The 13,037-nt window shown below is 34.5% G+C and overlaps 1 protein-coding gene across 1 annotated transcript; it reads left to right on the plus strand.

Annotated features, from left to right (window-relative positions):
* Nucleotides 1-3,153: 3,153 nt before the first annotated feature.
* On the plus strand, nucleotides 3,154-13,037 carry LOC150109065 (transmembrane protein 220-like). Its single transcript, XM_090405258.1, has 4 exons — nucleotides 3,154-3,292; nucleotides 6,629-6,767; nucleotides 10,842-10,907; nucleotides 12,846-13,037. Exons 1-4 carry the CDS (start codon nucleotides 3,211-3,213, stop codon nucleotides 12,985-12,987), a joined length of 429 nt encoding a protein of 142 aa, XP_090261384.1. The 5' UTR covers nucleotides 3,154-3,210; the 3' UTR covers nucleotides 12,988-13,037.

The following is a 13,037-nucleotide window of genomic DNA, read 5'->3' on the forward strand; positions in this document are numbered from 1 at the left end:
ATATCTTGCCATCTTTTCTTCGGTAATAGTCATTAAACTTATTTTATATATATATATATATATATATATATATATATATATATATATATATATATATATATATATATATATATATATATATATATATATATATATATATATATATATATATATATATATATATATATATATATATAAAGATATTTTATTATATAAAGAAAAAAATATTTTATTATATAAAGATATTTACAAATTATTACTTAATTTTTATTTATTGTTACAATCATTCGTATTAGCAATATTTAGTTCATCTTCACTCTCGGTACTATCACTGGTCTCGTTAATGTCACCGTTCTTATTAGTTTCGTCTGAACTATTGTTGTCACTCCCTTCAAAAACTGCGTCATCTTCAGTACCATCCATCGCATTACTTATATTACTTATACCGCATTACTTATATTACTTATACCGCATTTCTTAAATGACTTTATAATCGTCTATTCTTTCACAGTTTCCCATGAATTTTTCACCCAGGTACATACTTCTGAAATTGTTGGCCGTTTCATAGGTCCTGTTTCTGTAACATCGTAATCTGGCTTTGCCATCCATTTGTTCCACTCTTCCCGCATAAAATTTTTGAATGGTTTATTAATAGATCCATCCAAGGGTTGTAATTGACTTGTAAGGCCTCCAGGAATGACAGCTAATTCTCTATTCATTTCTTTTAGTAGCTTCTTGGTTGATTCTGTTTTATGCACTCTGAATTGATCTCAGGCTTTTTAAACAACGTCGCAGGCTTTTTGAACAACGAACCTGGACGTTTTGCCCATATCTTTTGTATCCATAATTTCATTCCTGTTTCGTCCATCCAGCCTTTATCTTGAACGTGGATAATAATGCCACGAGGAAATTCATCTCTCGCTAACGTTTTTCTCTTGAAGATTAACATGGGGGTAGTTTTGTTCGTCCACGCAACAATCACTATTGATTTGGTGTCTTTTGAATCTACTCTCCGACTTGAAGGAACATCAAAAGTTAGAGGCACTTCATCCATGTTCGCAATTTGATTAAGCTCAAAGTTAAATTTCCTTTTGACTGATATGACAAATCTATGGAATTCTATAATTTTAGCTTCATAGTCAGCCGGCATGTTTTGGGCTAGAGTGGTTTTTGTACGCATGCATAACCCGTGTCTTTTCATAAATCTAAAGCACCAAGACGGTGATCCGGTAAAATCTAAAATTCCATTAGCAGTTGCCCATCGTTTCGCTTCAAAAATTATCAATTTCTTAGAAACAGATATTCCCATGTTTCGATGATTTGTTACCCAATTTTTCATTTGTACTTCTAATTCTGGCCATTTTTCTAGGTGTGAACGGAATGTTTTCTTGTGTTTACGTAGCAGTTTTAATTGTTCCTCTTGTTTTCTCCACTCGCAAACCATTTTTTTTTGTTGGTAGTGGTGGACCAAAATGTCTTTCTGCTGCTCTGTTTCCATATTGTTTTGAATAATTTATCACATTTAATTTATAACTCATGTTATATGAAATTTTTTTTTGTTTTACACTCATTTTTTCTAATTTTAAGATAAAAATTTTAACGACTTATAAAAAATAATTCAAATGAACCCTACAAAAGTACGTAGGTTTACACACTAATGACTATTGACGCTCTAAGTCGGTGATTCACCCACATGCAGCGAGATAACTTAGGTACCTACCTACCTTCTGTGGCGTACTTACTAATTTTATCAACATATTGCGCCAGTAATTGAACTTCGCTAACAGCTTCGGTACAGTGTAAAGATTCGTATTTTAATGTTACCTTCGGACCATAAGACGCACCCCAAATTTTCTATGTAAAAAGGTGCGTCTTATGGTCCGAAAAATACGGTATATATAGTTTATGAAGAATTGAATGACTAGAACCGAGATTTAAGTAAAAAGGTTTTAATATAAAAACACTACTAGTTTCGGCCTGTAACAGCCTTCTTCAGGTGACATTATAAAAGAAAGAAAAAACACTAAACATTGAAGGCTAAAAGACTATGAACAACATAGACAGTCTCTATACATAATTATCATGAAAACGTTGTAGTTGTATTTGAAGCTGTTCTTTCGTTTGTTGCATTGTTGGGAGAAAGAACAGCTTCAAATACAACTACAACGTTTTCATGCTAATTATGTATAGAGATTGTCTATGTTGTTCATAGTCTTTTAACCTTCAATGTTTAGTGTTTTCTCTCTCTCTCTCTCTCTATATATATATATATATATATATACAGTATGTGTTTTTTTCCTTGAAGATTCATATTGTTTTCTTATCTGTATTACGATTTTTTTTTTTATGTGTATCGTGTTTTCTTATCACTTTCTTAACTGCATCCCCTATACCTGTGTTCCCTAATTATTCTAGGAATGGAGAGTAAAATCCAAATTGATTAACGAAAGAGATAAAAGATAAAAATTGAAAGGTGTTATAGGCACCGATTCAGATTGACGAATCTACACCTCCCAAGTATCAGAACAAAAGATTTTCTTTAATTTTCAAAATATAAAAGGAAAAACATATCATTTAAATAATAACACTTCAATAAATAAATGAAAAATTAACAGAAATTTTATTAATAAAATTTGGAACCTTACAAACACTCTCTCCTCGAAATAAAGAAATAAAATTTTAAATAAAAATAAATTATATATAGATTTTCTATTTTTGGTTTGTCATTCACTGTTATGTTATTTAAATTAATTAATTATTTATTTATTTTATTTTATTTTTATTTATTTATTTTTTTTTTTTTTTTGTAAATCAGCTTGTCATGATATTATTTTAAATGTTACATTTTCACATATTTTTTTTTCTTTACTTGAAGGCTTCACGTAAAAATAATAATAAGAAAATTTATTTTGTAAAATAAAGAGCCAAAATTCTTCACTTGTTTTCAAATTTATTTTCTTCCTTTTATTTATTTATTTATTGTATTGTGGTCTTCAAGAGTTATTTTCTATTATACTCGTATCAGCCTTGCGAAGGCAAAAAATATGAAGTTAGTTTCATTTAGCACTGTGTAAAAAAAATTACACTTGTTATCGATTGTGTGTGTGTGTGTGTGTGTGTGTGTGTGTGTGTGTGTGTGTGTGTGTGTGTGTGTGTGTGTGTGTGTGTGTGTGTGCGCGCGTGCGTGCGTGCGCGTGCGTGCGTGCGCGCGCGCAATAAAGTACTGCATTTATGTTTCAATTGTTCATGCAGCCCATCTATGCAATCCCTGCAGTGATGACATCTAGTGTTACTTTCTTTCCTTCTATTTCAGGTAAGAATGTAAAATATTTCCCTGTAATACATTATTTACTATTTAAAATTTTCCATACTGGATGGAATATATTTGTTAGCACATCGATGTTCGATTCGTTTTCTCTGAACGGAATTTATTATTCATATTTGTTTTACAACTAAAAATAATTACTAAATAAATATTCAATGATTTCAGATAAAAAAGTGAACTGCCGCCTTTAACATTTTTCTTTTATTTCTCCAGTACTCTTATATTAAGCTTTTAATTATTGTTTTCCAGTTTCTTTTCTTTTCTTTTCTTTTCTTTGTGATAGCTGGCTACATTATTTTTCGAATGCTGTCTAAGCTCATTCTTAATGTATTTAACTATGTGGTCCTATTTTCTTTACTTCTAACACTGATTATAAGATTTTAAAATCATTTCCAGCAGTGAAAAAAAAAAGACAATTCATCAGTTACATGAACCTTAACAATGAGATTTTTAAAAAATCAGCTAACTCCTTTTATTCTCGTATAGGAAGTAGGCGGGGCCGTTTTAGCCCCATTTAACTTTTGGAGACTGGGGGGAACAGTTCAATCTCCACTGGTAGCCAATCAGAGATAGTTGGCCCAAGATTTTAACTAATTATGCGTAGCTTCCGGTGAAGAGAGGCGACTGGCAAGTGCCGCCATCTCGTGGTTCCTAATCCTAACATAATACTAACAAAAGAATGTGGGTTCTGCGGTCAATTTTCTTGAGTTTACAGGACGAAAAATCCGAGTTTCCATGAGGAAAAAAATCTTCTTGGCCCTGCCAGAGATCGACTAACTCGAAAACCGGACGAAAAAAAGACTTCTCAGTCGGCGACTAGAATTGAAGTTACGACGCTCTCTCTTCGGGCGATTTAGTACCGCGGATGACACGCGTCACTTCCACTGAGCTACACAGGCGCCATAAGATGGATTTGAAATAGATATTGACTGTTTATATATGTTTACTTATTTATGAAAAAGGGTAGAATAACTGATATCAGTAACTATAGGCCAGTTTATTGTCGCAATTGTACAAAAATGTTAAAGCCATCATTTTACATAGAATCAAGCGTTTTGGAAGATGTACAGCCATACGAACAAGCAGGCCTCAGAGCAAGGTTCTCCACAATAAATCATAATGCAATCAGTCAGTCGGAACGTTTTCATGCCCATATGATAAAAGAAAAAATTAAATAAATATAATTTTTGCATATTTATTGTTTGTTGATTTTGATAAAGCCTTTGATTCTTTGTATCATCAATCAGAAATAATAAATAACTTAAAACAACAGGCCATCTGAACAAAATAGATCAGATTATTAGTAAAAGTTAAAAGTCAGTAAAAAATTAGAACATCAGGGAAAGGAATTTGTCACTGAGAGAGGAGTTAGGCAAGGTGATCTGATCCGATAATACCCACATTGTTTTCAGTCACGTTAGAAAAAGTCTTTAGGTACAAATTATAGAAAGACAATGGAATTAGCATCATTAGAAGAAATCTAAATCTATAATATTAGTGATGCTGTAAGAATGAAGAAAGGCGAGGTGAAGGAATTGATTGTTTTGGCTGGCGCCAATGACCTGAGAGCTGAGAAGTATTCTATGAGGAAGAATGTGAAAGAGTTATTGGAAGAAGCGAAAAAGAAGAGCGAGAAAGTGAAGAAAGTCTGCTGCCACGCTATGACAGAGGCGAACTGAAAAGGAGGGAAATGGATTGCTAATGAATCATAATGAGTTTGTGGATCTATGGCCTGAGTTTGATGGACGGAAGGGTATGTATAATTCTGCACGTGAATGGATTCGAAAGAGCTTTGTTTATTGAGAGTCTGGAAGAGAAAAGACAGGAAAAGTAAAGAAATTAGGACGAATGCAGGCCAGTATCTGTGATGAATGTTTGAATGAACAACAAAATGAGGAATCTAGTCTCTTAGACAACAATATCGAATAAGGTAGCCAGTTCAGGATGTAAAGATGGTTTCCTGTTTCATGTTTTTTGTTTGTCTTTGTGAACTCTGTTAATTTAATATGATAATAATAATAATAAAAATATATATTTCCTTATCAATATCTAAAAGAGAGTCAGAAAAGTTCTGAGGTCTAAACGCAATGGAGGCAACACTTTAACAGCAATTAACACGTGGGCCATCCCTGTAATCAGATGCATAGCAGATATAATTGACTGGGCAAGCCGATTTGGACGAACTTGATCGTAGAACACAAAAATTACAGGCAACGGAAATCTCGTTCTTGACAGACTGTCTTAGAACCACAGTTACGCCTCTTAGACAAGCAATGTGTGTTATTTTCCCGCTGATTAAACACCCAGGGTATCCCACCTTTTGAGAAACCAGTCAGCCCTGCTGTTTTCAAAATCGTGGCTCCAGCCAGACGGCCACCCACAATAAGCCCTTAATTGAACTCCGAAAGATCATTGTGATCAAAACTATTGACGATTACTGACCACCAGCATTCTTAAATAGCTGTCTAGAACACATGGTGGTTCTAGACAGGTGGTGATGCACGTGACCTATTATTTTGCATACGCTGTGTAAGTGACGTTTACGTTGTATCTGTATAAAGGTTTCTAATTCAGCGGCCGGTACGTATAGTTCTTGCTACAAGATTGTTCATACAGACTAACTATAAACCAAGGTCATTAGGTTGAAAAAGCTATTCACTGAACTTACGTAGGAAATATGATATCCCAACGTGAAAATTCGTTGGGAATCTACAGTTGAAAAAGTTACCGAAAATGCAAATACAGTGGTGTTATAGGACTGGCCAGATCGACATCTGGAACACATAATGCCCGACAATAACGTATGTGATTTATCGACATGGCAATAGTAGGAAACAGCAGAACAGAAGAAAAAGCTCATGAAAAATTGAGCTTTTTCTTCGAAAAATTCATCGAATTTGGAATAAAAGATTAATAGCAGTTCCAATAAAAGATCATATGAGCGCTAAGAGCAATATACTAAGATAATTTATGAAACACCTGGAAAACATTTTGCTCTCAGATATAACATCATCTCAGCTCCAGAAAACTGCATCAACAAGAACATTTCATATTGTTTATGACGACGATAATTAGTTGATTAGGCCTTTGGATAAGACTGAGTATAGATTTTCTTACTCCTTTCCTCTCTGCAAACGGATTATTTTAATGGCAAAATTAAATAAAATTATGAAACAGCCCTAGGTTCAAATATTGTGTGTGTGTGTGTGTGTGTGTGTGTGTGTGTGTGTGTGTGTGTGTGTGTGTGTGTGTGTGTGTGTGTGTGTGTGTGTGTGTGTGTGTGTCACAAATTTGCTTTCTGTTATTATTAATTACTTTTATTAGGTCAAACGGCTTGGAATGCTATATGCTGGCTACATATAATTGGATGCTCAGTGCTCTTTCTCTATTTATCACTGCAGTTCGGTCAAGTGATCAACTCCAAGATGACTATAGTTAACCCACTTACATGCGAAGAAGGAAGGTAAGAAAAAAAGACGAGATATATCTTGGGGGGGGGGGGTATAAAGCTAAAATGTGTTATTCTTTAGATTATCAAAATACAACATGGTTATAATTATAATTTCATTATTTCGGAAACCTCTTGCTGATTATGTAGTGGAAGAAACACACTGAAACTCAGTCAAGTATGACGTTGCAAAAACAGTTCAGATATTCAACGCAACCAAGAAAAGTGGTGTGACAAATGGTCATAGTGGTCAAGATGATCATGAACAGCTCCACAATGCCTTCCTCTCCAATCACCAGAGCGTGTAAATTATTATTACTAGAATGCTACTAAGCGCAGCAGCAACACTTACCAAGAAGACTCTGAACACCATGCGTTCGAAACGTGCATTAAATTAGTTTTCAATGGTAATCCCTTGGTACCAACAGCATGCTGTTGCATGAGAAATAGGCATTCGATATTTGACAGCGCACAAAATACTCTAGAGAGTGCTGTGCTATTTATCTCTAAGAAACGAATCTCTCTCTCTCTCTTTCTCTCTCTCTCTCTCTCTCTCTCTCACACACACACACTAGTTATTTGTTAGATAAACGTAGGAGTAGTCCATCTAGGTCGTTTCTAGCATTATAGGATGAATACTGATTATCTTAGAATATTCTTTGAGAGAGATGAGGCTCATGTTCATACAAATATCGCTTTGAACACTAAAAATCCTTGTTGTTTGAACAAAATGCCATCAGAAGCGATTTATTTATTTATTCGTATGGAGTTTCCTCCCTTTCTCTTCCCCGTCCCTATTGGGGCGAGTTTAGTCCCCTCATGGGGGATTAAGTATTTATGGCTGTAGATCCGTGCGTGTTCACGGAACCGGTTCGCCTGCTTGCCGGATGAAAACCCCAGATAAACTGGGTTTTTTTTTCCCCAAGTTATCTGGGCTAACTTGGCTATGGCTGAGGAAGATCCTTGAGCTCCTCACATCAGCGACGGGAATCGAACCTCGGGCACTCCTTCCCCAGGCATATGGTTGCGAAGCGCACAGCCACTACGCTAACCGCACGGACATCAGAAGCGATGAAAATAGTTGTCTCACTTTCATCGCGGCTTTTTTTTTTTTTTTTGAAAGAAAATCATCTGGAATTATCCTCAAGCTTGTTCCGTTACTAGTCAAGGATACCATTGCCTTGTTGGCTACAGTGACATTTCTGAACTTCAACAGCAGAGATGCTGAGACTACACTGGTCTTAAGTAGGATGGTACGCTCTATGTTGGATAGTACATCTCACAAACTATCTACTCATTTTATCAACTACAACAACAACAACATTTCGTCAGCAACAACAGCAGTGATCCGTCGTTCCTTTCCAACAGCATGGTCACTTTCTTTGCCCAGTTTCAGTGCTGCGATTTTTAATCGTGTGAGTAAATTTAATGTCAGCTTGCATCGCAAAAATATCAGGTTGGAGTGTTTGGAATTATTGTCAAATCAACTAAAGATTATGAGGCCATTGTTTTATGCCTGGTACTGATGTATGATCTTGCAGGTATGCCTGTTTTGCGAGATGAAAAAATCCGAGAAGAAAAACTCCTCTCCTATATGAAACCCCGTAACTCACATTCAGTTAGAAAATGTCCTTATAAAGATGTTCGCTTCCTAGACGGTATTCTAATCTTTCACTCGAACGGGTACGGAAACTTAGTAAAGTTTTGTATTATGTGCTGCGAAGTTCTCATACTCTTTGGATCAACATAACCATGTGGCCAAATTATTGTCGCTTAGAACCATTTCATCGTTGATAGCACAATTACTAGGGCTCAGAAGCCATGATTATAGGAAATGGTTTAATATCTAATAATTAGCTAATTGGCCCAGTGGTCAGAGCGTATAATCTCTAACCGAGATTGTGCGTTCGAGTCCTATCATGGACATGGATGTTCTATGAACATTTTTAGGTTTAGGTGGTAGATGAGTTTCATTGGCATGAGACTCTGCTTAATAGAGGTACGAAGTACAGAAATTCTCTTTTTACACGGCTTTTTTTTACAAGATTTCGAAATAACACGGTTTATAAAAAAATAGCACTTATATTTTTACACTGTATATTTTGATTTTACACGGTTCAAATGGCGCTTATTTTTAAATTTTCTGTTTGAATTCAGTTCTGTTAAAAAGGGTATTTCCATTATAATTATCATATATTCCTAGAACGGTACATATGTACTTAAGAGATCATATATTAAAACCATTACTCATTAATCGATCCCTAAGAACGCGGACAATGAAAGGTGTGGATTTTAACACGTTACCAGTGCATTGGAAGGTACTGGTAACGTGTAACCTTTTTTTGTAAGCCAACAAAGTAGGTTGGGTTATAAAAGAAATTTTTAATGAATGATTCCATCATTTTTTTTTCTGAAGTTAAATGCTATTTGATGGAAAAAAAAATCTGGACTGATTATAGACAATGTGCCTGGCCATCCTAAGGGTGTGATCGCTACCCTCAAAACTTACTACATAAAACGAACATTCCAATACATTTTGGATAAACTAGAGAAGGATAATTTAATGACAATTATTGATGTGTGAAAGAAATTTTCTATTTTGGATTGCATCAAACTTTGCTAAGTTGGTGTTATCAGAATTGAAACCATCAACTTTAAATGCATGCTTGAAAGCTACTTGCCAGAATGTGTGAAAAAGAAAAACTCTGTACACTGTACCTGTAAATACAATTGAATATCCCAATATCATCAGATTAGCACATGCAGTTGGCGGAGAAGGATTTGATGATTTTTTGTCTACAGATGTTGAAGAATTGATGTTGACAAAGCTGTTAGTGATGACGAAATAATAGAAGTTGAAATGAAATTAATTTATCTCGGTGAAAAAGAAAAAAGTGATGATGATGATTATGATGATGATGAAGAGATTCCACTCACTGCAGGATTAATTAAAGAAGGGCTTCAAATGGCTAGTAAATTGCAAAGTCATTTTCTTACACATGATCCAAACACTGAACGAGCTGAACAGTTTAAACGTGAACCTAAGTCATGTATGGGACGATATGAAAAATTACACAAAGATCTAGTCAAAACAGGACCTCAACGATTAATTAAAGAGTTCAGTTCATGGTAAATAAATAAATAAATAAATAAATAAATAAACCTTCAGAATTATTGGAAATTAGTGCTCATTTCCAATAATTCTGACGTGATGGAAGTGATTTAGTTCCAGTCTCACACAGAAGAATGCGTCTACTGTCAGAAAGTGATGGCGAATAAAATTTAACTAATAACCAATAAAATAATAACTAATATGCGCTGGTATATTTGGTCCTATCCGAATTTGTTTTATTAGTGGCACCCTATTTTCCTTTAAGAAAGCTACATATGTATATACTTTAAATAAGTATTTAAAATAAAAAAATATATTCCATTAAAATTAAATAGAGTTTTATTCAATGATTTTTATGTTTTGTTCGAACATATAAAATATAACTTATTGTTCGTATCGGGTTTTCACATCTGGAACCATTCTTCTATTTCTTCATATGCACTGTATTCTTTTTACATGGTTTTCATTTACATGTTTTTTTCTGGATCCAATCTACCATGTAAATGGAGAATTGGGCGTACCTTAAACAGTTTAACCTGGTCTCTAGAGCCGAGTTTTCAGATTATCCCACCCAGTTTTCTAATGCTGCTGTACTTTAGGATTACGGCCTCTCATGGGTTGGATTCCCATAAAAAAAGCATCACTTTCCCCATTGTAAAACTTTAATTATTATTATTATTATTATTATTTTGTTCAGTTTTTTTAACATAATTTTCCTTACTCAATTTTCGAGTTTCAGTGTGTTTCATGCACTATACGATTCCTCGCGTTTTCATAAAACATATATATATTTTATTAAAAATGATTTCTTTGCAATTAAGCAACTTGAAATTGTTGTACTAAAATCTAGTCACCGGATTTTGTGTGTGTGTGTGTGTGTGTGTGTGTGTGTGTGTGTGTGTGTGTGTGTGTGTGTGCGTGCGTGCGTGCGTGCGCGCGCGTTTAGATGAAGTTTAATATCTGTTTCTTGCGTATAGGGAGATGATGGGAGTCTTCATCGTTCTTGTGTGGATGTACATCTGCATTAAGTTCCCACAGTCCAGGTAAGTTTGTGCTTGCCCAATTTGATAAAAAAAAAGTCCTGGAAAGCTGCATTTTAACGTTAATTAACAGTATTAGAATACAACTTTTCAAACCTTACAACTGTAACTATGCTTCGTTTGGTTTAGAGTAGGGGAAAAATCATGAACTAACATCGAACTCTTGCCCGGCTGCTGAGACTTCACTCAATTCATGGTTTTCAGGATGATCTTGATGTCCGAATAGTTTGGTCGAATCTTTTAACAGTTGGTAACGTGTTCAGCTGTTAAAGATATTGATGAATAGGCAAGCAGGACGATCATTCAAAAAAATCCGATTTTTTCAAAACGATTGGCCTTGTTGATTGTAAATTAGGGTTGGGATGATATATAGTAAGGTACTTTGATGAAACATCCAGGTTGATAAAATATCTTGTTATATCTCTGCTTCCAAACAGATTGGTATCTTCAGTCCTCTGTTAAAGAGTATCATTATTAATTTACTGGGAAGGATTAAACTTTCAAAATATCTTACACTAAATACATCCTAGTAAAGATATCGAAACAAAAATGACAGATCACGACGGATGATTCATTACCTACACTTGCAATAAGGAACAGAAGGCGGGATCTTCATGAGTCTTTATTAAATACTGTAAAGCTACAATGATGTCACGAGGGCCTCCGTAGGTCAGTTGGTTTTGACGAAACCCTTTGGTTGGAAAGACCTAGATTCGAAACCCCTTCAGAACGAAGAACCTTTATGAATGCTTTTCAGTTGAAGGTGAGTTAGCTGGCCTCATAAAAGGATGCCAGGGTTATTCGTCCGCAAACCTGCCAAGAGAACAGTTTCATATAAAAATATATTTAGTCCTAAGACTAACTAACTACCGTATCTGAAAATGACAGTTCCGAAAGCCATGGCTGCTTGGCTGGTCATGGGCCTTAAGGATTTGTGAGTGCAATAAAGTACAGTATTGTTATCAATGATGTGTCTGTTCTGTTCTGTCAGGCAGTAAGACATCTTGTGAGAGGAACTTGATTCCTTTTTAAGTAAATATAGTGTTCACGGAAATGGGAAGAAAATGAAATATTTTTATTATAATAAGAGAATAGTTAAATAAACGAAGACCAAAACTTTATGGCCAAAATGATTCATTAATACTTGTTTTCCACATATACATTTACTTGAAGATATTTGCTAAACATTTCATATTACTTCCATATCACATTAGACAGTGGTAACGGATCAATTGCAATCAAACGGATCGAAACATGATAAAGTTGCTGCAGTTTCTCTCCAAGTCGTCCTAGAGAAGGTGATTCTTTTTTAAATTTAAAATTAAAATCATTGATAGCCCTTGACTAGCTATGTGTGATTGGCTAAAAGTGGAATTTGGCTATTCCCTAGTTTTTACAATATGTTCGCGCTAAACGATCTCATATACTCCCTTTGGGGAATAAAAGGAATTAGTGTAATAAAATTAATAATTATAATACTACTGTAATAATCTCCCATCTCATCTTCCTTTTCTTATTAGGCTCCGCTGGGCTGTCCTGTCCTGATTTACGCTCACGCGTAGACCTACATCTTTTATGGTATAGGCATTAATTAATAAAGAAGACAACCAATAAGCTAATGTTTTAAATGATCAAATCCTTTATCTTATTGCAACGACATAACAAAAAATATTGCAATTTTAAAGTCTCCAGTACTAGTAAAAAAGTTCATAGTTACATATACTTAAGAGTACGAATATCTGATAAAATAAAAATATGTTTTCTTTGTTCGAGGATCATTCATCTTCAAAGAGAAATATGCAATGAGCGCAACATATTAGTTTCTGTCTCACAGCTTCTGACAAATCTTTTATTTTTATTATTATTTTTTTTTCTTTTTTACGGATTTGAAGCTAGATATTTTCGTGCATCAAAGTTTCATTTTATCTTATATTATTTCAGGACTGAAAACGCAGACACAAAAGACAGTCTACTGACCTTTACTCTTATATTTGGCACCCTTCCATTGTTTCTATGGGCGCTCTGTTCGATAGACGAACTTCAGTCATATTTCGGTCTTTGTAGAGGGATGTTTATGGACTGAGGAGTCTTTTTCAGATCGTTGGAATCAATGCCATTGCAATTTTTTTCTCA

This window comes from Typopeltis vanoorti, chromosome 2 (genome assembly GCF_054136105.1).
Source record: "Typopeltis vanoorti isolate ZY-2024b chromosome 2, IOZ_Tvanoo_1.0, whole genome shotgun sequence".
Classification (NCBI taxonomy): Eukaryota; Metazoa; Arthropoda; class Arachnida; order Uropygi; family Thelyphonidae; genus Typopeltis; species Typopeltis vanoorti.